We start from the raw sequence: 26664 nt of genomic DNA on the forward strand, positions 1-26664 counted from the left end.
CAGAGTTTTCTAAATATATGTCTCATTTTGATGGATTTCAACTGTGGTGTTTTTCTGTTAATAAGACTTCTCCGAAAATAATTCATTTATCAAAGATGTGACTTATATATTATAACACAGGGAACTGTGATGGAGCAGTCCATTTGATAGTACACAGATATGCAGTGATCTGAGTAAATAGAAGATTATGGAGGTGTTGGGACAAAGGAACTCAACATAAATTATCTTGTCTGTAATTGTCTAGCTTACGAATAAGTGATATTAAAAATGAGTGCTTATTTGAATTTTGCAATTAGAGAAAGTCTTTCACTTTCTCAGGGAGTTTATATCTCCAGTGTTTTTCTTTTCTGGGTGTTTGCTCTATAAGTCTTCCTATAGCCCCATAATCCCTTAGTCTGTGTTGCTTTCCCAGTGCTTCTAAAAGTAGGGGCCCTAGGGGCCTGAACTCTGCCTGATCCTGACCATGTGAGGTGAAGCCAGAGGCCAGGCAGACTCTGGGAACGTGTTCTTTGTATGTTCCCAGGCACTTACTGCCTAGAGAAGGCCTGGTGGGACTGTTGAACCCATGCCATCTGTCTGCTGGGTTGCCAGTTTGAGATCCTGCGCTTGTGCCCAAAGTAACTGGCTAAAACAGATACATAGGCATAGGAATTCAGGGGAAATAATTTCCTTCAATCTGCTCATGGTTTAAAAAAGTCAAGTCTGAGTCTGTCTATATGGTAAAGGCCCTGATAGCACCTCTTTTTACACTATTAGTACTTTCATATGCTTTTTAGGATCATGTATTACACTGTGAAAATTACATGTATGTTGCTTTGGTGACCTTTGTTTTATTTTGTAGCCCAGACTATAATGTGGAATTTTTTCGACAATTTATACTGGTTATGAATGCTCTAGATAACAGAGGTGAGATTATTTTAATACTTCTAATTTCTAAGTATTTCCCTTTTCCCCATAACAAAGCTGTTCGGTATTTTAGTAGTTTAGTATTTAGTATTTCCTTATTAGTCAGAACTTAAAGAACTAAAGTGAAGTAAAATCATGTTTTAAAATGCTGGTTGATGGTGATTTTCACTAAGCAGGAGTTTAGCTGTCACATATGCTGCTGTTCTAACAAAGGATGTGAATGTAGGGGAAGTTAAAAGTCACCAAAGATGGGGACTTCACAAGGTGTGTGCTTGTGTGCGTGTTTCAGATTATCTCAGCATGTAGCGTGTGACCCCTTTTATGTGGAGTTTGAAGAACTATCAGTACTCAGATCACACCCAAGAACAATTAAATCAGACTGAGTGGGGCCTGACATGTTTTCAAAGCTCACTAGATGATTCTACCCTGTAATTAAGGCTAATTTTGAGAATGAGACAACAGGATGCCAAAGTTGGTATACAAACCATGACCCCTGAGTAATTTTAGGTAGATTTGGGCCAGAAGGTAGCAGATTGTTCTGTTAGATGAACACAGGTTACATTTTAGCTTTTCACAGTATGGTGTGATGTTTCATGTGTGTAGGTATTGTAAAATGGTCATTTTAACAAAACTGTGTTATGTGTGCAATGTGGGGGGGGTGAAAATAACTTTATATCTCTTACCTATAATTATTCCCACATGTAAAAGTACACCTGTCAAGTGAGTTTGTAACAATTTGGACCAGAAATACCAAAAGCAAAAAATACGAGGAAGCATCAGATTGATTTTTCAACTTACCTTTTATTACCCCTTAGCCTTTAATTACCTTGGTAGTTCCAAATTGATATTCCCCATTCTCCATTCACTTTCATGTATACCTGATAATTATATTAGGATAACAGCAAGTTAAAAACTGAGGATAGTTGGAACAATGTTAGTCAAGATTAACAGGGTAGGCACAGCAATAGGAGAGGAAATGACACTTTGGAATTTCAACATTTTATACAGAGGGATGCTTTTCCTAGAGTGCATTTGTGACTTTGTGTTTGAAATCTTACTAGTGACTCTTAAATATGTTAAACAGTTGTACCATTCCAGTCATAGCTATGAAAATTGCTTATAAAAAACAGTAAGAACTAATGTGGGTAGATGACATCCTAATTAAATGTAACCAATTTCTGGGATTTTTTTGTGGTTGCCTTTTTTTTCCTTTCAATTAATTTACACTTACATATTTTTCTTCCAGCTGCCCGCAACCATGTTAATAGGATGTGTCTGGCAGCTGATGTCCCTCTTATTGAAAGTGGAACTGCTGGTTATCTTGGGCAAGTAACTACTATCAAAAAGGTAAAGTTACAAAGTTATTTCCCACATATTTATTTGGTTTCTTAAGGGGAGAGGTAAATTTTGGATTTATGTCATCTAAAATAAAGATACCCCCAAATAGCAGAGATCTTTTAGCGGTGTGCTGCTTTGCTTCATTAAGCTTGTATATTAAAATCCTTAGACTGGTTGGTGTCCTGTGCCTTTTAATAGTTGATAGGTGGTGAGCCAGGTTTTTTAAAAATCACTAGAGGTGTCCGGAATATGTATTAAGACTGAGATTGAGAATTGCTGAGGCAGAAAATACTCATATGATGGTTGTTTTTCAAACAGGAACTCAGATGCCGTAGCCTTCTTACCAGATTTCCTTATGTGTAACTTTTTTGAAAAAGATTTATTTTCATTTGTTTGTTTATTTTAAATATTTATTTATGCGTACAAGAACTGGGGTGTAGGCCAGAGGTGTGGGGGAATGAGAGGATTCACCAGAGACAGAGTAGGGAGCACAACAGGTGGAACTACTGCAATACCTGCTGAGGGGAGCAGGAGGCAAGACAGGAGAGGTCTGCCGTGCCATGTGGGTCAGCTCCCTGGCCTGGGCTCGAACTCATGTTGTAGTGGCTGGTGATAGCTTGATAGTACTATGTCTTCAACATCTGTGCCACCATGGAGTTCCCCGAAATTAATAATTTTAATTCACTTAATTTTTGGGTGTTTTCAAGTTACACAACTTGAAAGATAATTAATTAGTTGGACATTGTCTTGTATTTTTTTCTGTTTGGTGTGACCAAGGAAACTTATGGCTGATAATCAGGTGCAGTAAATTTTCATTTGGCTTGGTGTAATTAAGTAATGTTTACTAGCATAGGTGTTAAGAGTTTGAGCTTAGCTTTAGCTGTGACTGTGCTTGATACATTATGTTACAATTCCTTATCTGTAAAATGAGTTTAAAATGAGTTAAAAATTTTCTTGACAATTAAGACCCAGTAGGAATGTTGATGTATTTATGATTGTTATTTCCTTATAATAATGAGAAACCAGTCATGGGATACATATTTTTCTCACGTTTTGACTTTGCAGGGTGTGACGGAATGCTACGAATGCCATCCCAAACCAACCCAGAGAACTTTTCCTGGCTGTACAATTCGCAACACACCTTCAGAACCTATACATTGCATTGTTTGGGCAAAGTATTTGTTCAAGTAAGTTAAGTGTGCACATGTGTGTGTACATATATATAGACACACACTTGTCATATTTTCAGTACTGATGATGGAAAATGCAGTCACTTTTATTTGACTGTCTTGGAGCTACTATGCTTATGATGAATATTGAAATGACGCTAGTAACTTCTAGTGGTATTTTTGGGTTAAATTACAGAAAACCTGATAAGATAGTCCAGAGTTCCCACACCCAGTATCCTGTTATTAAATATGACACTTAACAGTGAACCGGTTTTAATATATTAGTGAGTGAGATCCATAATTTTTTACATTTCTTAACTTTTCCCCCCCATATTCCAATAGTAGACAGTTTATTTCAATATTGTTACTCAGAGGTAAAAGACATTAAAAAACAGTCATAGATATCTCTTCATTTTTCATTTAAAACTTTTGGCCACATATACTAACTTTAAGAAATAATTAGACACTTAAAATGTTCACTCATTGGTCTTCAAAAAGGAACTCTTTGCGATGAGACTGTGCTTCTTGAATTTGCATTTGCTTTTAGGTGATCCTCCTCAGCCCTTTTTTTTTTAATAGAGGCATGTTTTATTTATTTATTTATTCGTTTGTTTGTTTTGTTTATACATGCACTGGGTACAGTCAGAAGCACGGGAGGGTGAGAGAATTCACCAGAGCCAGAGCAGGGAGCAGAGCAGGCAGAAGGACCGAAGTACACTGCTGAGGGAAGCAGCGGGCGGCAGGAGAGGTCTGCGCGCCATGTGGGATCCTCCTCCGGTGGCCCGGGAGCAGCCGGGGATTGAACCGGCACCGCAGAGGCTGCGGGCAGCTTCGCAACCCAGCGCTCAACCGCTGCGCCACCGGGGAGGCCCTCCTCAGCCCTTTTTAACAACCCTCTTAAATTCTGAGATTGTTAATTTCTTTTTTCTTTATTGTAGTGACATTGGTTTATACATTGAGTATGAGTTATGAATTTATGTTCACACCTCCTCAGAAGTATGTTACCATACCACCGTACTATTGAAGCACCCAAAGTCCTTTACGGGAGACCATTGGGTCGCTTACCCACTTTGTGTCCCTCAACTGCCCTTCCCCAGATTTCCTTAATTTTTAGCTAATGTTCGGTATCTGTTCCAGGATACTACATCATAGTTGTCATGTCTCTAGTCCCCACCACCTTTGGATGTGACAGTGTCAGGCTTTCCTTGTTTTTGATACCCTTGATAGTTTTGAGGAGCGCTTACGCAGGTAGTTGGTGGGATTCCCAACAATTGGTATTTGTCTGGTATGGGTTTTTTTTTGTTTTTGTTTTTTTTAAAGATTAATTTATACAAAAACTGGGGTACAGGCCAGATGCGCGGGAGGGTGAGAGGATTTACCAGAGACAGAGCAAGAGCAGGGAACAGAACAGGCAGACTGACGGAATACACTGCTGAGGGGAGCAGTGGCCGAGGCAGGAGAGGTCTGCCACGCCATGTGGGATTCTCGCCTGCTGGCCAGGATCAAACCCACACTACTAAGGCTGTGGAGAGCTTCCCAGCGCAGCGCTCAACCACCTGCGCCACCAAGGAGGCCCTGGTGTTGTTCTCATGGTTATACAGTGGCTATGGGTTTTGGCCAGGAAGACTGCAGAGTTAAATTATCATGTTCATAACGTCTATGAAGGGGACATGCTACTGATATTTATGACTTCATTTTGGCCTTAACCGTTTCACCAAGGTGGTGTTTGTCAGTTTTCCCCACTGTTAAGTATCGTCACCGATACTATGCTTTACACTTTTTTAAAGAATTATTTATGCATACAAGAACTGGGGTACAGGCCAGAGGTGCGGGAGTGGGAGGATTCACCAGAGACAGTGGGGAACAGAACAGGCAGACTGACTGAAATACACTGCTGAGGGGAGCAGTGGGCTAGACGGGAGAGGTCTGCTGCGCCATGTGGGTTACCTCCCTGGCTAGGGATGGAACTCGTGCAGTGGTGGGTGCGGATAGCTTCATAGTGCTGCATCTTATTCCTTGCGCTACTTGTGAGGCCCCCATGGCAGTGGTTTTTTTGGTTTTTGTTTTTGTTTTTGTTTTTTTAAGAGGCATATATTTTTATTTGTTTGTTTGTTTGTTTGTTTATTTATACATGCACTGGGTACAGTCAGAAGCGCGGGAGGGTGAGAGAATTCACCAGAGTGGGGAGCAGAGCAGGCAGAAGGACCGAAGTACACTGCTGAGGGGTGCAGCGGGCGGCAGGAGAGGTCTGCGCGCCATGTGGGACCCTCCTCCGGCAGCTGGGGAGCGTCCGGGGATCGAACCGGCGCCGCAGAGGCCGTGGGCAGCTTCGCAACCCAGCGCTCAACCGCTGTGCCACCAGGGAGGCCCATGGCAGTGTTTTTTGTAGATTTGTACAACCACTATTTGGAGCTTTGCAGTTAGAACTTTTGGGTTTGTGTTTTTTTTTTTTAAACTGCACTAAGGATTCAACTACTCTTCAGTAGTAAAGGTACTTATTATCAAGAAAAAAAACATGTCTTAATTCACCTCTGAGTTTCCTGTGCCTACAGCAGTGGCCAGCATATAGCAGATGTGGGATTCATTGGAACAGCTCGCTGCAGGTGTGCTTCCCAAACATTCTGGCACTGGAACTATATCCAAGTTGGAGAGTAAAAGCTGCTTATCTGTCTCTTTTTTTTTTTTTTTTTTTTAAAGATTTATTTATTTATTTATACAAGCACTGGGTACAGTCAGAAGCGTGGGAGGATGAGAGAATTCACCAGAGCCAGAGCGGGGAGCAGAGCAGGCAGAAGGACCGAAGTACACTGCTGAGGGGAGCAGCGGGCGGCAGGAGAGGTCTGCGCGCCATGTGGGACCCTCCTCTGGTGGCCGGGGAGCAGCCGGGGATTGAACCGGCGCCGCAGGGGCTGCGGGCAGCTTCGCAACCCAGTGCTCAACCGCTGCGCCACCAGGGGAGGCCTCTGTCTCTTTTTTTCCTTGTAAATTTTATTTATTTTTACGTAGGGAACCAGGATGTAAGTCAGAGGTGCGAGGAGTGAGAGGATTCACCTGAGACAGAGTGGGGAGCAGAACAGGCAGACTGACTGAAATACACTGCTGAGGGGAGCAGCGGGCGAGATTGGGGATCTCAGTCTGCTGCATCATATGTGGGTTAGCTCCCTGGCTGGGGATCGAACTTGGGTGCAAGTGATGATAGTGATAAGACTTAACCCCTAGGTCACTGGGAAGGCCCTTACCTGTGCCTTGATCAGATATTTTTAACAGGAATTTGCAGGGTTAGTCTGACAAGAATGAGTATAGGTCTACTGAAATGTAATTTTGTTTGTATTGTGGTTGAAATTATGCAAGCAGTCTGAACAGATGACCTTGATATTTTTGTGTTTATGGAGTGTAACTTGTCTTTTTTTTTTTTTTTTTTTCACTTTTTAATTCTTCATCCTTACTAAAGACTGGGATATTCTAAATTAGTTGTTTGTGAGGAACATTGGAAAAGCACACATTTTTTCAGATTATTTTTAAACATAAATACTCACTGCTCTTAAATTACAGCCAGTTGTTTGGGGAAGAAGATGCTGATCAAGAAGTATCTCCTGACAGAGCTGACCCTGAAGCTTCCTGTGAGTAAGCTGTTACAGACATGTTTTCTTATTAGTAAGCATTGGCTTTATTTTGCTAATTTAATATTGATAGCTTAAGAGAAAAAGATTGCTGTTGTGTGCTAGTAATATGTTAAGCGCTTCCAATAAATTGTTTTATCTTTAATACAATAATGTGTTTTAAAAATGAGTAAACCTACCTCTCACCCTCCTGCGCATCTGGCCTGTACCCCAATTTTTATATAAATAAATAAATCTTTAAAAAAATGGGTAACTCTATTTTCTGATGAGGAGGTCAAGTTGCAGAAAAATGTCACAAATCTAGTAGCTCTACGAGCTATTCCCAGATTTGATTCTCGTCTCTACTTTGACCTGCTCTACATAAGGCCTTCAGAAACTGAGGTAGAAAAAGATGAACACAATATTTTTATTTCTCCTTTAACTTAGAATGGGACCTGTGCAGGTGACTTCCATTAGTGACTCTTTTTCCTCCCCAAAAGTGGGTAAGAACTTGGTTCTGTATTTATTGGAGTTGAAAATAAGATGGTATTTGTTTTGTAGGGGAACCAATGGAAGCTGAAGCCAGAGCCAGAGCATCTAATGAAGATGGTGACATTAAACGTATCTCCACTAAGGAATGGGCTAAATCAACTGGATATGACCCAGTTAAACTGTTTACTAAGGTATGGTTTCCTTTATTTATAATTGTGTATTATAGATAGATTTATTTATTAGTATTAAAAGATTTTGTAAAATGAATTAAGCTTTTTATGCCTAATGTTTTAGTAAGTTGATTGATATAGTCAGGATATGCGGGTTTTGAAATCTTAACCACCTTTGTGTAAATCAGCAAGGCAGCTTCATAAGAGGTAAAATAATAGGCTTGCTTATATATACTCTTGGTTGTCTTTCCTTCCGTCACTTGTATTGAACTTGGTTTTCCTTTCTGCTGTTTTTTGTCTTTTACATCCTTTTCTTGCTTAAATATCCTGTTGGCCGTTTGATTGCCAGATTTAAATTGCTCTTGAATCCATAAGCCCTTTTTTTTTGCATAGAAGAGCTAGGGTGTAGGCCAGAGATATAGAAGGTGAGAGGATTCACCACCTTTTCAGAGAGAGAGTGGGGAACAGAACAGGTGGATCTACTGAAATACACTGCTGAGGGGAGCGCGGTGAGACAGGAGAGGTCTGCTGTACCATGTGGATTAGCTCCATGGCCAGAGATTGAACTCAGGCAGTAGCGGTATTATTTGCCTGCTGAATGTTTTTAGAGAAATCAGCAAGATTATTTAGTTGGATCTATCTAATCAGAGCCCAAGTAGACCCTCAGGACTATGATTTAAAGTCGTTTTATTTCTCCTACCTTAACTCACTAAATTTGCTGTGATACATGTTTTTACTTTCTCAGCTCTTGTTGAATTGCCTAACACATAACACAGTCTTGCCACCCTCACTGAGCAGATGACCTTAAGGATATATTATTAACAGGTTTGATGCCAAGTGACATAATTTACCATTAAGAGAATGTCTTGCTTCATTGCGAACTTTTATCTTCTCTGTTGATTAAATTGAAATATTTAATTAAGATAGTTTTTTTTTAATTTGGCCAAATCTAAAGGTGTACTTAATATTACACTGTAGCTAAGAAAAGAACAAAAGTATAAAATCATCTTAAATTCTACTGTACAGAGCCTCCCTTGTGGCACAAGGGGTTAAGTCTCATCACTGTGAAGCCGTTGGCAGCCACTGCAGCCTGTGTTTGATCCCTGGCCAGGGAAGTGACTCACATGGCCCGACAGACTTCTCCTGTCTCTCCCGTTGCTCCCCACTCTGTTTCTGGTGATCCTCTCACTCCCCCACACCTCTGGCCTGTACCTCAGCTCTTATATGCATAAATAAATAAAATATAAAAATTAAAAACTTCTGTACAGGATACAATATTGTCTCATTCTACTTATTTTTTGTTTTTTGAAATCTTGCTTGTTTTGTACATTTCAAACATTTTATGGAGTTAAGAACACTTAAAATGTGTGTGCTTTATTGGTATGCACCCACAACTTGGAAGTTGTTAATAGGTCTGTAGGCTCAGTGATTGTGGGTCGGTGTATACTGCCACAACCACGTGATAGTGCTTCAGACTGGCTTGGCACTTTAGAGGTGCTTTTGTGGGGGTGACTTACAAGGATGGGGCATTCAGCACACTCTGAGTTCCCTTTACTCTCTTGTCAGAGCGCCTTTGCTTTTAAACTGTTTTGAAAGTGGTTCTCTGTAAACCGTACTTTTACAAAATGTTTAAGCTTTACATATTTTTTGGAAATTGTTAGTCTGGTATATTTGATGTATCTTTAAGTCAGAAGATTTTATGGTGTAGTATTTATAATTATCAGTGAAATTTTGTCATTTTATCAGCATAGTGGGGTTAATGGAATTTATCTTTTTTTTTTTTTTTTAAGCTTTTTAAAGATGATATCAGATATCTGTTGACAATGGACAAACTATGGCGAAAAAGGAAACCTCCAGTTCCATTGGACTGGGCTGAAGTGCAAAGTCAAGGTACAGGATACATTTTTATTTTTAAAGATTTATTTATACAAGAACTGGGGTACAGGTCAAAGTTGCGGGAGAGTGAGAGAATTCACCAGAGACAGAGCGGGGAGCAGAACAGGCAGACTGAGTGAAGACACTGCTGAGGGGAGCAGCGGGTGAGGCAGGAGAGGTCTGCTGCGCCATGTGGGGAGCTCCCGGGCTGGCCGGGAATCGAACCTGCGCTGCAGAGGCTGCAGACAGCTTCACAGCGTGGCGCTCAACCCGCTACTCCACCGGGGAGGCCCATGTTTTCTTTTTAAATTATGTTTATTGAGATAAAGTTGGTTTACAACATTTCTGCTTGGGAGGGGTGGGGTTATAGATTAAAACCTCTCCAAATGTATATTTTCATGTGATGCCTACCACCAGCAAAAGATCCGTTTTAGTCTTTGGAATAACTATATTGGACATTCTTTCACCTGAGTCTTTATTATAGACCTGTTAGTTCTTGACAAGGGTCTATTAACGGTACGAAATTCTAGCAGCAGCAGCACTTCTGCGCACCTGTGCCTATGCAAATACTCCTCTTCACCAACCTACTCCCTTTGCAAAGCAGCAGCAGTCCTCCTGCCCACCTGTGACCCTGCCAGTGCTTTTCTTCACTGACCTCTTCTTTTGCAAAGCAGCAGAGGCAGCTCTACTCCCCAGGCTGCCCATTTGTGATTACATATAGGCCTCTCTCTTAGGTCCCTTTTAGGGGCAGCTCCTTCTGCCTGCTCGTATGTGTGCAAGTATCCTTTATTCTTCTCCCCCTTTTTGTAATAAATCTGTCCTTTTGGATATTTAAAAAAAAAAAAAAGAAAATTCAAAGAGTTCAGAAAAGTATGAAAAGGAAGGCCACTGAAAATCTGTTTAATGAAATAGCTTTGTTTCAGATACTATTTCGGTAGTTGACTCGGTGCTCAGAGGCACAGGTTGATTGTACAATTCATGTACATTATCGTGATCAATATTTATAAACTCATTCTTTTCAGTCGGTATTCACCAGTCTCTTCCATTTAGCATTTAGTAGTTTGATGTTTTCCTTGAAATAAAGATGCTGTGGTGAGTATCTCTTTAAGATTTAATTTAGGATCATATTTATAATTTTAAGTGTGGGAAAGACTTGTAGTGACTCTTTCTTTGTCCCGGTCTCCCTCAACACATTGTGTCTCTGGTGTGTTTGAATTGTATTGAAACACATGCACACTGGTGGCCAACACATTGGCATGTAAAGGGTCGGAGACTAGGAATGCTGATGGGGAGGGGAGCAAGCACATCACTGCATTATGGATACTTGACCTGCTCAGGTATTGCTGTGACATGTCCACTTGCTGATTGCTGGATAGAATTCTTGTCTACAGTGCTAGACCCTTGAGTACCCCAGTAACCTCATAATGTCCTGAGACAGTATTCTATCTCAGTATTGGCAGTTTTCTCGTGCAAATACTTGTCACAATAGTTGTTATTTTGATGGAATTTATTTCATATTCTTATTGGCCAAGCATTGAATTATTAGTAAAACAGATGAGAGGAATGATGTTTAAAAGTTGAATTTCTCATATTTTTTCCCTTAGGAGAAGACACCAATGCATCAGATCAACAAAATGAACCTCAGTTAGGTCTGAAAGACCAGCAGGTTCTGGATGTGAGGAGCTATGCGCGGCTGTTTTCAAAGAGCATTGAGACTTTAAGAGTTCACTTAGCAGAAAAAGGGGATGGAGCTGAGCTCATATGGGACAAGGTCTGTTTGAAAAATTGTGTGGCAGTTACATAGTATATTTTAGTTCTGGGACTGTAACAGAAGCTAGCAATTTTTGGATATTCTATAAAATTTATACTGTCAGATTTTGAGGACATAGTGTAGATTTTTGTATGTTTTCATTTGTTGGGTATGCTTTCGTTTCTTTTTTCTTTTTTTTTTTCTTTTTTCACATTTATTTATTTATGCATACAAGAGCTAGGGTACAGGCCAGAGATGCACAGGGGGTGAGAGGACTCACCAGAGACAGAGTGGGGAACAGAACAGGCAGATTGACTGAAATATACTGCTGAGGGGAGCAGCAGGTGAGACAGGAGAGGTCTGCTGCGCCATATAGGTTGCTCCCTGGCAGGCCAGGGATCGAACTCATATTGCAGAGGCTGTGGATTGCTTCATAGTGCTGTGCTTAACCACTTGCGCCACCAAGGAGGCCCTATTTTTTATTTTTTTATTTATGCATATAAGAACTGGGGTATAGGCCAGAGATGGGGGGGGGTGAGAGGATTCATCAGAGACAGAGTGGGGAACAGAACAGGCAGATTAACTGCTAAGGGGAGCAGGAGAGGTCTGTTGGGCCATATGGGCCGCTCCCTGGCCGGGGATTGAACTCGTGCTGCAGTGGCTGCCCATAGCTTCATAGGTTGCATCTTAACCCTTTACACCACCAGGGAGGCCCTGCTTTCATTTCTTATTACTACATGGAATTACGAATTTTCTGTGAATGAATTCAAACAATATCTTAAAACTTTATTTTAGGTTTAGTAATGTGTTTATGGTTTACAATTGTGTTGACTACAAAAATAACATGAATTTATTGTCATAAAATGTTTCACTGACTTAAAGCTCTTGTGTAATACAGACTTGTCAATAGAAGTCCTAAAATCCTTATGGAGGTAACTCATGAACCTAGTTTGACCTTGAAAGACAGTTAAAACTGCCTTTTGATTCCAATGTAGTTATAGCTGTTAAAGATATGAGACACCCCAATACAGAAGTGAGTCATAATTATTCTTATAAATTGAAATATTTAGTAGATTTTTTTTCATTGCATGTCATTTGAAGGCTTGCTGAGTTACTTTTATTTTTAATCTCAGTCTGTTGTCTGTGGCTGTAAGTGATTTATTTGATACAGTTAGTATATTCCTAGGATTGCAAAGATTTGCCATGAATTTAAGGGGAAAATTTGATCAGTTTCAGAAAACTAAGAACTGTAATTGAATCAGACATCTAAAATAAAGCTAGTGAATTTATTTCTGGGATTCTTGTCAACATTAGTCTCTTGGGTTTATGTGGTATAAGAAGTAACTTTTTTTAGAAAAATATTTCTTTGTTGATGTTATAATATTCTCTTGGGAGGTTTTTGCCCAAGCTCAAACTATATAACGAAACTTTGGAACTCTCGGGATCGTTATCCCTGTGAGTAAAACCTGGACATAATGGCTTGATAAGCCAGTTGCCTAGGGTCCTGTCTGATTGACACTGTGTTGAGTGCTAGTCAGTATTCATATAGTCCACACCGCAGTCTTATGACGTGTTTATACAGTTTTCCCTCTTCAATAGTTAAAGGAATTTTAGGTCAAGTAGGTTGATTTGCCTGAGATGTATACAGCCAGCCAATAAGAATATAAAGAAGCCACATCCTACCAGTGCCCTTTCCTTCTGTACTTTGATGCTTCTGAATTATAAGTTAGGATAGTGTCTTCAATCTTACCAAAATCCAGTAAAGGGACGAGAATATAGTTGTCGGGAGAATGTGAATTGTGAAGGGAGAACTTCTGTACTTGATTTTATTGCTGCATCTGCAAAGAGGCGGTGTATGTGGAGGGAGGTGGAAAAGGAAAGCCTAAGATCCATGTGTTGTGTTTCTGAGGCTTTCATGAAACGACTTTCTCAAAACAGACTTCTCATCCCTTTGCCTGGGTTCTGGTGTGTTGGTCGACCTTCTCAATACTGAATGATGGGCTCAGGAGAGGATCGCAGTCGTGGGTGAATGGAGTGTTTTAGTCTTTACATTTAGGCTCCATTTGTTCTTGGCATTCCTGTCAGATGATGTTCCTGGGTCAGAGATGCTGCTGAAGAGATCCTGCCCTGCATTCATCTGATTTCCTTGTTATGTTGGGGCCCATCCTCATCTCTCCCTCATAGCCAGCTCTTGCCCGAGTTGACTGTCTGGTACTAGTCAAGTTAGTATGTTTATGGGAGGCTTGTTAAAGGGTTTGTTTTGTCTCCTCTGGCAGGATGACCCATCTGCAATGGATTTTGTCACCTCTGCTGCAAATCTCAGGATGCATATTTTCAGTATGAATATGAAGAGCAGATTTGATATAAAATGTAAGTTTTACTTGTACTGAAGTGATATCATCTAAAATTCTAAGTTAATTTTTATTTTTTAACAGCTAAACATTCATCTTTTTCTTCCCCCAGCAATGGCAGGAAACATTATTCCTGCTATTGCTACTACTAATGCAGTGATTGCTGGGTTGATAGTATTGGAAGGATTGAAGATTTTATCAGGAAAAATAGACCAGTGTAGAACAGTGAGTATTTCTATTTGCATTTTTCATCCGGTCTCTTTTTTTAAAGTAATTTTTGAAAGCACATTAAACAACTTTGGTCTAATGCAGTGGAAACATAGTTGTTCCAGTTACCTTGTTGAATGCATGTTTAAGTTTCCTGAAAATTACAACAAAGAGGAAGACATACTTGCCTCTTTTTTTCCTCTAAGGTGAAGTAAAAAGTTGTTTGCTTTCCAGTTTTACTGAATTCCAACAATTGTGTGGGTCCTTACATTAAGTTTAAGAGTTCTTTGTGGTTTTGAAAATTTGGTCATTTTATAGTCTCCTGTTTTTTTTTAATCTTACTTTTTATTTTAAATCTATTATATTCTTGGATAATGTTAATGTCTGAAATCTTTATGGTAAGTCTGCTGTCATTTCTGCTAGATCTCATAGTATTTTGTTTATGTGACATATGATTTGTATTTTTAAGCCACATATATATTCAGACAGCAAATCTGCATGAGCCCTATCTTGATATAATGGATTATGCAGGATAATACTCCCCCCCAGCCCCCCATGAAGCACCCAAGTCAAGATAATTTTTCTTGCTATTTCTATGGGGGAAATATTTTTCTCTTCTTTATTCTCCTTCTCTTCCAGGTTCTTGCTTATGTACTGTCTTCTATAAGAGTTCATACCTTAATGAGGAATGGTCTAGGTGTGTCTCTTAAGGCTATAGCCACTTAGATGTTGTTTGAATTCTTTCTTTCTTTCTGTATTGCATTTGTGAGTCTGAAGATGTTTTGCTTTCTTAACTAACATAGCAATTTTAAAATTCCTTAAAAACATTGTAGCCAATTATTTACTGTTATTTAGGTTCTTTTTTTTTTTTTTTTTAAGGATTTATTTATTTGTACATACAAAAACTGGAGTACAGGCCTGAGGTGTGGGAGGTTGAGAAGATTCACCAGAGACAGAATGGGGAACAGAACAGGCAGACTGACTGAAATACACTGCTGAGGGGAGCAGCGGGCGAGTCAGGAGAGGTCTGCTGCGTCATGTGGGTAGCTCCCTGGCCACCGGGGGATCGAAATCGTGCTGCAGAGGCTGCGGACAGCTTCACAGTGCTTAACTTTAAACCTTGTGCCACCAGGGAGGCCCTAGGTTCTCCTTTTTAATGATGTTAAAACAAAAGAGCCAGTTTACCTTCAATCTTAAATCAAGTATGAGATCGTGCTCTTGTTTTTCAGTGTGATTGATGCACTCTTAGAGTCTAAGTACCCTATGTGGCACAGTAGACCTCTCCTGACATGCCTGCTGCTCCCCTCAGCAGTGTATTTCAGTCGTCTGCCTGTTCTGCTCCCTGCTCTGTCTCTGTGAGTCCTCTCACCCTCCCGCGCCTCTGGCCTGTACCCCAGCTCTTGTATAAAAGTAAATAAATCTTAAAAAAAAAAAAGAGTAAGTACCTTTTGTCGCTTTCATGGAAATTTAGGGTGAAGGAATGTGGAATCATATTGCCGGTCTACCATCTTGATTCAGCTTTCTATTTAAATTTTTATTTTAGGTGTCATTTTTTTTAAAAATTTTAAGAACTTCATTTTTAAAAAATTCATCCCCATTTAGAGCAGCCTGAACTAGCCCTGTGAGTGCAGCAGCTATTTTAGCTCATGAGCAATGGTCACTGTTAAATTTATTAAAAGGTTTTCTGTTTCCTGTTACATTCTTCTCAATTTTTTTTCCCTGCTCAGCCCTGTCTCTCTGCTGGACTAATGACATTTATAGGTCTGAACTTCATTTGTTACATTTATAAATTAGTATTAGCCTGGGTGGTAGCAGATTTTTCACTGTGTCACTTACTACCCTGTGAGGCCTCAGATCAAACAGATCTGTTCCCTCCTTGTGTGCTGCTTCCTTCCCTGCCAGTAGGGTTGAGGCCTCGGGAGGGCTCCTCTGGCTCTTCTTGCCTCAGAGGGGTTCACTTTTTTAAGCTTAGGGGAAACCTTTGGGCTCCTCTGGAGAATGAATTCATCCTAGCAGATACTACACTGCATGAGTAGTGAGGGTTTGCATGTCAATCCCAGTGGCCCCTGGCGTTTGTTTGAATTGAATCTTGCTAGTGTTCTCTGTCCTTTGTAGTAGAATGCAGTTGGGACCTTTTTAAATTCCGTGTAATTAAAAAAACTTGTTTTGGTTCTTTTTTAGTTTGTTTGCATACAGTGCATATTATGCTAAAAGTATGTGATTCCCCTCCCCCAAATTATATATAAATGCTAACATCGTAGTCATCAGGAAATTTGGAAAGAAAGCTTCCATATGCTCAAAAACATTATCATTAATTGGGGAATTAGTGTGTTGGTTTTGTTGAGAATTTGGCTTAAATTTCATAGGAATAACCACTAAGAAGGTACCCCGATGCTGGTTTAATGATAATAGCAGAGACAAGTGTAGCTAGACCCAGTCTAGTTAAATAGGTTTGCAGACTGGTCTAGATTTCAGTAAGTTCAGCCTTCACTTGATAGCTCATTGCAAAAGAAATTTGGAAAATCAGGCTCATAAGAAGGTCATGATTTTTCTTTTTTTTTTTTTTAATTTATATATAGTTATTTGGTTCCTGTGCTCTCGCCTTTTCCACGGGTCATGATTTTTCCTCCTCATTTTTACCATCTAGAAAGGAATGTGAAAGTCAGCTTTACTGACTGTAGAAGATGGTTAACTTCAGGTTGCCTGTATACAATTATAACTCATATTTCTGTTTTCTGTTTGTGTTGTTTTCCTTCCCCCAAAGATTTTTTTGAATAAACAACCAAACCCCAGAAAGAAACTTCTTGTGCCTTGTGCACTGGACCCTCCTAATCCTAACTGTTACGTGTGTGCCAGCAAGCCAGAAGTGACTGTGCGGATGAATGTCCATAAAGTGACCGTTCTCACTTTACAAGATAAGGTAAGTGTGAGGACTGGTTCTCTTTCACATGGTGGTTGTTTTCTATAAAAGACCCAAAAAGGCAAGTTCCCTTTTATAGTAATAAACTAAAAACCAGATATTCACCCTGAAAAACTGACTATGGAGTGTGTTGCATTGATATCCTTGATTGTTTTCCTGTGGGTTCCTGCTGGCTTTTCTGAAGTCTGTGGTTCCAGAGTATGTGCATTACATTCCAGAAAGAAGTAGGTGTGTTTGGCTGGAGTAAACACCGCCAGTGGTGCAGAGGTTACTCGGCATTTATGACAGGAAGTGTCTGTAAATGGTCTGTGATGGCCCTGATGCTGGGGTGTTGTTAGTCCCTCAGGAGATGAGGCATGTGCCTGCCTGGATTCACCCACAGCTCTGTAGTGAGGGAGATGGGCTGGGGGTATGGTCTGGTCCTGTGACTTGACCCTCTAAGTTGGCAAGGTAGTTTGAAAAATGACCCACATAGATGCCGCTTCCCACTTTGGGGATCATTTCAGATTGTTTCTGGTTATATCCATCACGATGTCATGCATTTACATATCACCTGTCATATGTACATGCATATGCTCCCAGGCTTTAGGGTCCTCAAGGGTGTTTGAGGGAATGGCCTTTCTCCCAGAGCTGTCCACAGAGAGCTGGCTTTAGCTTTTGTTTTGTTTGAAAAGCAGCTTCAGAGTGGTTGCATCCCCCTTCTTAGAAAATAATTATAGTTGTTATCTATTTTTTTAAAGATTCATTTTATTTATTATACATTCAAGAGCTGGGGTATAGGCCAGAGATGCCGGGGGCGGAGGGTGAGAGGATTCACCAGAGACAGAGTGGGGAGCAGAATAGGCAGACTGACTGAAATACACTGCTGAGGGGAGCAGCAGGCGAGACAGGAGAGGTCTGCTGTGCCATGTAGGTCAGCTCCCTGGCTGGGGCTCAAACTCAGGCAGCCGTGGCTAGCAGTAGCATCATAGTGCTGAGGCTTAACCCCTTGGAGCCATTGGGGAGGTCCCATATAGTTGTTACCTATTAATTTCATTATTTGTAGAATAATTGGGACCTTTGGAGTGGTCCAGTTTTTGTTTTTGTTTTTGTTTTTTGTTTTTTTTGGTTCGGGGAGGAAGTAGGATTTAATCTTTTTTTTTTTTTTAAGAGTTATTTATGCATATAGGAGCTCGGGGGGGGTAGGCCAGAGGTGCGGAGAGGAGAGCGAGAGGATTCACCAGAGGCAGAGTGGGGAGCCGAACAGGCAGATCTACTGAAATACTCTGCTGAGGAGAGCAACAGGCGAGATAGGAGAGGTCTGCTGCACCATGTGGGTCACCTCTCTGGCTGGGGATCGGACTTCTGCTGTAGTGGCTACGGATAGCTTCGTAGAACTGAGACTTAACCCCTGCGCCACCAGGGAGGCCCCAGAATCTTGGTCCATATTGGAATTTACATAGACCTGGAGATTGGGGAGATGTTCTGAGAATCAGGTTAATGAGAAATGTTGCATCTGTAAAATCACTGCTGGGGCAGGGTTAGCATGAGTAAAATATGTCCCAGGGTCTTTCTGTACCTAATCTTCATGAATAGCTAATCTGTGCGGAAGAACAAACACTGAGAGCCAGTGCAGGAAATCCCACTGGAGGAAGTTTTCTCTGATCTTCATCCGTGGTCAAAGATGGGGGTGGCAGGTGGGCATGAGATGATTGGTTGCATTCCACCAATGAGGGGGGGAAGTAAAAGCCTTTATGAATAAATGTCTACATTGCATGTATTATTTCTGGGCATAAATATTTTGATTTTTTTTTTTTTTTTTTTTGTAGATAGTAAAAGAAAAATTTGCTATGGTAGCACCAGATGTCCAGATTGAAGATGGGAAAGGAACAATCCTGATATCGTCAGAGGAGGGAGAGACTGAAGGTTGTACCGTTGTGTTCGTTCACTCTCACTAGGGCAGAAGCTGCCGAGATGCAAGCCTACACATTGGCGTATCCCCACCTCTGTATGTGTTAGCTCAGGGTCACAGCTGAAAGGAGCGGTGTTTGGTCATGGAGGTGCTCCCCGTGCTGCTGTTACCTTGGTGGGGGCACCACAGTTCCAGACTTGGGAATTTCATGTCATTGTGTCTCAGTGACTATTTCTCAGTGACCACAAGTACAGTTACTGCTGACAGTGATCACAGTGTTCTTGTTCACTTTTGAAGGCTGGCCTTGCTGTGCTGTGGATCCTGGCAGCTGAATTAGTAAATGAGAAAATGCTCCGGCTGTCAGGTCACAGGGGGACGAGAACTGTAAGGCTCTTAGGTGTGTCGTCCAAGGGTGGAGAAGCCCGGATAGCTTGCTCCAACTGCGGGACAGAAAATATTGCTGAAAATCAGTGCCTAGTTTTGGCTTTCTTATAGACTTCCCTTCTCAGAAGGCCGTCCCTTCTTGTAACGCACATTGTGTTTGATTCTCCTGAGCTTTTTGGAGAAATGGCTTGTAGTTTTGCTTCTTTCACACTCCTCTAGTCAGTCCAGTTGGGTTGGAAGTTCCCTGACTTTTTTGGCATTTTGGCAGCTCATCTTTTACTGTAGGTTACTGTTGTAGTTGATTCTCTGTATCCCAGATTTTGCCAGTGTTCCTATTGCTCCCCAAATCTGGGGCCACTATTTGCCCTCTCTTTTCACCCATTTATTCAGCACATGTTGCTAGATCCTGATGGGGATTCAAACATCAAGCCTCTTTAAAATTAAAACTTAGTGTCAGGGTTCTTGCCTGCAGTTCCTTGGCAAGAAATTGTTTGGGATATTGGGTCATGAGTAATTGGAAGCCATGTTTGGGCTGGGCAGTAGTCTATTTTAAGAGTCTGCTTCAGTATTGAAGCCTCATTCTCGCCAACTGTCTTCACACACAGTTGCAGGCCTTCTCTTTCAAATGCTGGGACCTTAAAAATGAGAATTGCCCAAGTATCTCAGTGACTTAAATGTGGCCCTTCTCCACAAAACCCATGTGCTACTGAAGGTGACAGCATTCATCCAGTACATGGGGAGTCCTTACATACATACTACAGGCATCATCACAGGTACTCACTACTCAAGGTGAATAGACAGTAGTCTCCGGCTTCAAGTACTTTGCAGCCTTAAAGGAGAGGAGAAATTGTCAACAAGTGGACAAAGGAGTGTCTGCATCTGGGCAGCATGAGCAGCCTTACAAAGACATGAATTTGTGCAACAACCTACGTGGTTTGGGGAATGGCTGGTTTTGCTTCCCTGGAAGCTTTCATTCTGTGGGGCTGGCAGTGGTGGGACACAGTTCAACTTCTAGCATGGAGTTAACTTTTTTACAAACAAATGTGACTTTCCTATGGAGATAGAACTAATGTACGGAAATTCTTTTCAAATTTCCTAGCTAATAATCATAAGAAGTTGTCAGAATTTGGAATTAGAAACGGGAGCCGGCTTCAAGCAGATGACTTTCTTCAGGACTACACTTTACTGATTAACATCCTTCACAGGTAGGACATACTAATATTTTAAGTGTAGGGGATTACTATTTAATCTCAAATAATTTAAGATACATATTTTTTAAAGATTTATTTATTTATGCATACAAGAACTGGGGTCCAGGCCAGAGGTGTGGGGGGTGAGAGGATTCACCAGAGACAGAGTGGAGGGCAGAACAGGTGGATCTACTGAAATACACTGAGGGGAGCAGCGGGTGAGACAGGAGAGGTCTGCTGTGCCATCTGGGTCACCTCCCTGGCCGGGGATCAAACTCATGCTGCAGTGGCTGCGGATAGCTTCACAGTGCTGTGTCTTAACCCTTTGCACCACCAGGGAGGCCCCACATAATTGAAGATTTAAATTTGAGTATACTAGAGAAGTAAGATGAAAGTGGAGAGAAAATGTTTTCTTACTCAGCTTGTTCATTTGATAACTAACTGCACAGTATGTCGCTCAAGTTGGCCACTGAGTTCCCTGGGGTTTGACCTAGGGGATCATTTGGGAATTTAAAATTGAGATGGATAAAATGGGCAAAAAATGATTAAGAGTCACTCATCATTAATGACTTAACAGAAATTTCGACAGGCCTAATGATGTTAAGAAATCTAGGCGTTTTTGAATAGTTTTAAATCAAAGATGAGTTCATTTTGATAATTGAACTTACTAAAATAAAAATATTGGTTATTTTTAAAGATTCATTAGAAGAAAGGAAGAAATATTTCTTTGGTGATCTGTAACAATACCAAGAGAACATTAAAAATTGTCCTGTATAGATTCCTGAGTCATATTTTTTAATTTAGTTTTTAATTTAATATTTTTGACTTTACATCCTGCCCACTTCATAAGAAGCACTCTGTGCTTGCATTGCACAGTTTTGGGTTGGGGGGTATGTGGCACAATTAAAATATGGTGGTCCTCCACTTGGTATTTGGTACCCCCAAATTGTACCCTAACTTAGAACTTTGAACCACCTTTGTCCAGTTCTATTGCCTGTATTTTTATGTGTCTTAACATATATAGTTTATGTAGTTGTTTTGAGAATAATACATTTAATACTTGGTTTATGAAAAAAGGAAATACTAGAAAAGACCACATGTGGGTTGTGTCAGGTACACAAAGTACAGTTGACTCGAAAATAAATCTCTCCCATTGACCAGTCGGATGTTAATGATGTGCTTGTGTTCATTTATGAAAGGCGAGAATGGACAGACATGCATAATAAAATGGAAATAGGCAGTGTTTAAAAGAGGAGACGTAGTTAGGGTTTTTTTTTTTTAAAGATTTATTTATTTATGCATACAAGAACTGGGGTACAGACCAGAGGTGTGGAGGGTCAGAGGACTCACCAGAGACAGAGTGGGAAGCAGAACAGGCAGACTGACTGAAATCCACTACTGAGGGGCACAGTGGGGAGACAGGAGAGGTCTGCTGCGCCATGTGGGTTTCTCCCTGGCCGGGGATCGAACTTGTGCTGCAGTGGCTGCGGACAGCCTCATGAGTTGTGTCTTAACCCCTTGCGCCACCAGGGAGGCCCGTAGTTAGGGTTTTTAAAATCATTTTTTAGCTCTCTGGAAATAGACCCTTTTTTTAATAACATGGAAGTTTCATGACATGGAAGTCTTGTTTGTTAATGCCCATTAAATGCTCTTACATGTTTTGGGGAACTCGTTACATAAACAGGGTCCTTCCTTTAAAGATGGGAAACCCAGAATCCACGTAATCCTACCCCTAATACACAAAATCACTCTGGTCCAGATCAGAGTAGTGTGTGGAATCTCTAGAGAAGCAACCTGAAAGTTTCATTGGACCAGAGAGTTTTGGACTCGGATTTTATGCTTTAGCAATAAAATTGAACTCCTTACCACCACCCCCCCAATTGATTTAACTTTTCCATGAATTGAATTATTACCAAAATCTTTTGTGTATGTTCTTGGTTTTTATTTTAGCTTCTTTGAGACTCAGAATCCAAATATTTGGCGTGTACACTTTGAGTTTTGAGGAGTAGTTTGTCTCAAGTGCACCTTTTGTAAATTGTAGTGGTCATCCAGTTTTACCATGTGTGGCTCTTTTACAGTGAAGACCTAGGAAAGGATGTTGAATTTGAAGTTGTTGGTGATGCCCCAGAAAAAGTGGGGCCCAAGCAAGCTGAAGGTGCTGCCAAAAGTATAACCAATGGCAGTGACGACGGAGCACAGCCTTCCACGTCCACAGGTGAGTCATGGTCCCAGCCAGCACACTGTCCCGTTACCTGCCAGGCGGGGCTAGACGGAAACAAGCTGCTGATGATGCTGTGACCATTGGGCACAATAAAGGTCTCTGCATAGTGAGGACTGCTAGAGGTATTTGTGGCTTCGGCATTGGTTGTTTTAGTGTAACTGTAAATGTATGAAAATGTATGAATCATGAAGACATTTAAGACTAGTGAGATTCTTGAAATGCTTTTTTTTTTTAAAAGATTGATTTATTTATACAAGAGTCAGGGTACAGACCAGATGCGCGGGAGGGTGAGAGAATTCGCCAGAGACAGAGCAGGGAACAGAATAGGCAGACTGACGAAATACGCTGCTGAGGGGAGCAGCGGACAGGAGAGGTCTGCTGCACCATGTGGGTTTCTCCCCAGCCGGCTGGGATCGAACCAGCGCTGCAGAGGCTGCGGACAGCTTCACAGTGCAGCGCTCAACCGCCTGTGCCACCAGGGAGGCCTGAAATGCTTTGTTTTTTAATGTTTTTAAAGTTGGAAATGTCAGTGAGTTTACTAGTTCATGAAGACTGTTCATTTTTGGTTCTGCAGTTGTTTTGGATTTTGTATGCCTGTTTAATTTAATTCAGCACATCTATTTTGAGTGAACGGATGCTGGGTAAGTGATAGAGTTCTAGCATTTCACAGGGATCTTAGAACCAGCAGGACTTTGGTACAGGTGCATCAGAGACTGCTCCCTTGAGTTTTCTGTGCTTAGTGCTTCAATTTACCATGCTCTGCTCTGATGGTTTACTATCAACCTGCCCTTCATTCTTTAGTCTAAAAGACTACCGTAAAGTAAAGAATAAACTCAAAGTACTTGATTTTTTTACTCCTCTGTTTCCATTTCTTTGACCCTGTATTTTTGGTATTTCTTGGAACGTGGTGGTTCCTGATTCTGATACTCTCCAAGAGCTTCAGAGGGACTTCGAGGCTGTGGAGTGTGGCCTCCCTGGGGGCTATGGGTTCATACTTTTTTTCCCCGCTGAAAACAAAGCTCCGTCATCCTTCTGTGAGGACGGGACTATGATAGCTTTTCAAAAATCATAATTTGAAATGTGCATTTACTGATTTCTTCACTGTGGCTGGGTTTTAGAGTCTGTATCAATGAGCTAGGATAGGCAGGCTGCCTTTGATTTGACGAAGATGGGGCACGTGAAACCACCTTTAGTGTAAGGTTCAGAACATGCAGTGTTGAGACCCTGTGTGGGTTTGAATCCTGGCTTCATGCTCTGCTGCTCTGTGACTTCGGGCAGGTCAGTCTCTTTACCTCTTTCCTTTCTAGAAAATGGATAATGATGTTATCTTCTTTATAGGGTTGTTGTCATGATTAAATGAGTTGTTATGTGCAAAGTGCTCAGAACAGTTCCTGGCACATTGTAAGTGCTACATATATATGTGTTGTTGTTGTTGTTATCAATGCTATTATTATCGCCACCACTGCTAGTGTCAGGGTGTGCACCCTGCCCTTCTGGTTGAGAAATAGACACAAGGAACTGGTGGAGAAATAGACACAAGGAACTATTTAATCCTTGTCACAATGTTTTGTTTGCATTAGAAAGAAACTGGTACTTTCATTTGAAACATTAAATAAAATATTTAATGTATAAGGTGAAGGCTTCCTAAGGGTAACCTATCTTAACTGTGGGGGATATCCAAAAAGTTAACTTTGCACTTGCATAAACTATTAGTGAGCTGCTTCTAACTTCCACACTTTTAACCATTATTTTCCTTTTTTGTGACACAAGCACAAGAGCAAGACGATGTGCTCATAGTTGATTCGGATGAAGAAGGTCCTTCAAATAATGCTGACGTCAGTGAAGAAGAGAGAGGCCGTAAGCGGAAGCTGGATGAGAAAGAAAATGTTAGTGCAAAGAGGTCACGCATGGAGCAAACAGGAGAGCTGGATGACGTCATCGCTCTGGATTGAAGAGAACGCCTTGGCCAGCCCCACTGCATTGGCCTTCGGGCGCCCCAGGTTACTTGTTATGTCCTTTGTTCCAAAGGGAAAAATTGACACCAGTGAGTGACTGAAGATAATTCTGCTCCCTTTGAAAGTGTTCATTTGGCTAGAACTGTTAGAACAATGCAGTCTGTTTGAAAGTAGGAATATATAGTTTTACAACCCTCTGAACAAAGTGCGTAACCTCATGAGATGGAACAACACAGTGCATGTTGCCTTTTAATGTACATACCCTTAGGTATCATTTCATAGTTTTAAAATATTGTGGTTTAGTAAAGTTGATACCTGGTTATAAATATTATGCCTTTATTTTTGGTTAGAAGAAGAATTATTTTTAGCCTAGATCTAACCATTTTCATACTCTTAACTGACTGAAACAGATTCAAAGAAGTATCAAGTGCTATGCATTGAAACTTGTTTTTAAATGTTGACTGGCACTATGTATATTAATGTAAAACAATGTTTATTTACTCAAGTTTTCAGCTTGTACTGCCTGGTATGTTTGTGTAAGAAGCCAATTTTTGTGTATTGTTACAGTTTCAGGTTATTTATATTTGATGTTTTGTAAAACACAAATACAGCTATACTGTACTTACGGACCAAATAAATGACATCTGCATACTTTATCCTGTCCACACTGTGCTTCTGTCCTTTTAAGAAATTAATAGACGGGATGATTAGAAGATCCCCAGTGTTTGCTTGTGGGTGAGTGTTTTCTCCGATGTTGCTTTTAAATTTGGCTAGTGAAGGATTGACCTTTTGCTTAGAGCATTTAGGTGATCTTTTCCCAGGCATAGTAACTGGAAGCCTTAGATTTCCTCCATTCTGCTTTCTCTGGCTTGCCCCCTGCTTTATCAGACTCACTTCAGCTTACAGATGTGGACTGGCCATACTGAATGGAGCAGCACTCCCGTCTTCTCTGACCCTGACCAGGTGACCTTGGCTCTGAGGCTGCTCTCCTCACATCCAGATGGACCTCGACTTTTCAGGTAACTCACTGAGCTCGTCCCCATTCTATACCTTGCCTTTGGTGTGTTTGCCAGTCAGTCTCATTTCAATTTGATAGTTCATTGGATTGTTCCACTTTATGTAATTCTCACTCAGCCATCCAGCTGTGGACTCTTACTCCTTTTTTGTAGAGTCTAAATTTAGCAGCTCTTGTATGCATAAATAAATAAAAATCTTACAAAAAAATACAAGTTGCAATGAGAAAGTGTTATGGTCATTCCTAGGTGCAACATGGATGGTCAGCTCAGTCCATCCTTGTTGGTAGTGACTTAGAAATCTCTTTGAATTGAGCCTCCAGTAACTAAGGAGAGAGCCAGCCTGTAGGGTTGGAATTAACGGTTCACTCGGCAGCTGCCCAGAAAGCATTTGGTTTGTGAAAGTAGCTCCGGTTCCTGAAAAGTGCTGATGGCTGGCACGCGTGTCTGAAGTACACTCGCCCTGTACCCAAGGAACACGAATGGACATGGATGGGCCTTTTTTTTAACAGAAAGCAAAAGTTAGAAAGTAAAGAAAACCCAAAGAAACCAGAGAAGAAAAATTTAGACAGATGTTTCTAGTCACTGTGACTTCTTTGCATCTTAAAGTAGCGTTCCTGAGGCCCAGAATCCACTCGGCCGTTTTATGGAAGGATATGTTTATATAAGTATTTTTATAGATACTTTCATACTGGGACTACATTGCTTGCATTCTGCACACACAGAGAACTTTCGTCCCCCTGCATCTAATTCAAAGTAAATTCCAGCCAAAGCTTATTTAAGAAATTTTGAACTGCTCCCACTAAAAAATCAGCTGAGTTGAGCAATTGGGTTCTGACGTTGCTGTGCAGTTTGGTTATATTTTTAAGACAATTGTCTCCCGGGATAGCATTTTCAGGAATTTTGCTAAATGATGCATGACAGATTTACATTTTTTGAATTTTTTTTAAAGATTTATGCATACAAGAGCTGGGGTAGAGGCCAGAGATGCAGGAAGGTGAGAGGATTCACCCAAGAGAGAGTGGGGAGCAGAACAGGCAGACTGAAATACACTGCCGAGGGGAGCAGCGGGCGGGTCAGGAGAGGTCTGCTGCGCCATGTGGATGCTCCACGGCCGGCTGGGGAGGCTTTCGGATAACTTCATAGTGTTGTGCTTAACCCCATAACACTGGACCCAGGAAGAAAAAGAGTCAGAAGGAGGTAAACAGAGAACGTCCTTACCTCGGGGGAGGA

The 26664-nt window shown here is 41.0% G+C and overlaps 1 protein-coding gene across 1 annotated transcript in view; it reads left to right on the top strand.

The window, feature by feature from the left end:
- UBA2 (ubiquitin like modifier activating enzyme 2) overlaps positions 1-25072 on the top strand; it is a 28944-nt gene extending 3872 nt beyond the window's left edge. The window contains exons 4-17 of the mRNA XM_037516506.2: positions 842-906; positions 2153-2253; positions 3310-3431; positions 6966-7033; positions 7574-7695; positions 9465-9564; positions 11154-11320; positions 13576-13669; positions 13763-13875; positions 16622-16777; positions 18586-18682; positions 20152-20257; positions 22321-22457; positions 24234-25072. Of these exons, the coding sequence (XP_037372403.1) occupies positions 842-906; positions 2153-2253; positions 3310-3431; positions 6966-7033; positions 7574-7695; positions 9465-9564; positions 11154-11320; positions 13576-13669; positions 13763-13875; positions 16622-16777; positions 18586-18682; positions 20152-20257; positions 22321-22457; positions 24234-24415 (1630 nt within the window). The 3' untranslated portion in view covers positions 24416-25072. The remainder of the gene's footprint in view (positions 1-841; positions 907-2152; positions 2254-3309; positions 3432-6965; positions 7034-7573; positions 7696-9464; positions 9565-11153; positions 11321-13575; positions 13670-13762; positions 13876-16621; positions 16778-18585; positions 18683-20151; positions 20258-22320; positions 22458-24233) is intronic.
- Positions 25073-26664: the final 1592 nt, after the last annotated feature.

Source organism: Talpa occidentalis, unplaced genomic scaffold (assembly GCF_014898055.3).
Source record: "Talpa occidentalis isolate TD23 unplaced genomic scaffold, MPIMG_talOcc4v2.1 talOcc4.17, whole genome shotgun sequence".
Lineage (NCBI taxonomy): Eukaryota > Metazoa > Chordata > Mammalia > Eulipotyphla > Talpidae > Talpa > Talpa occidentalis.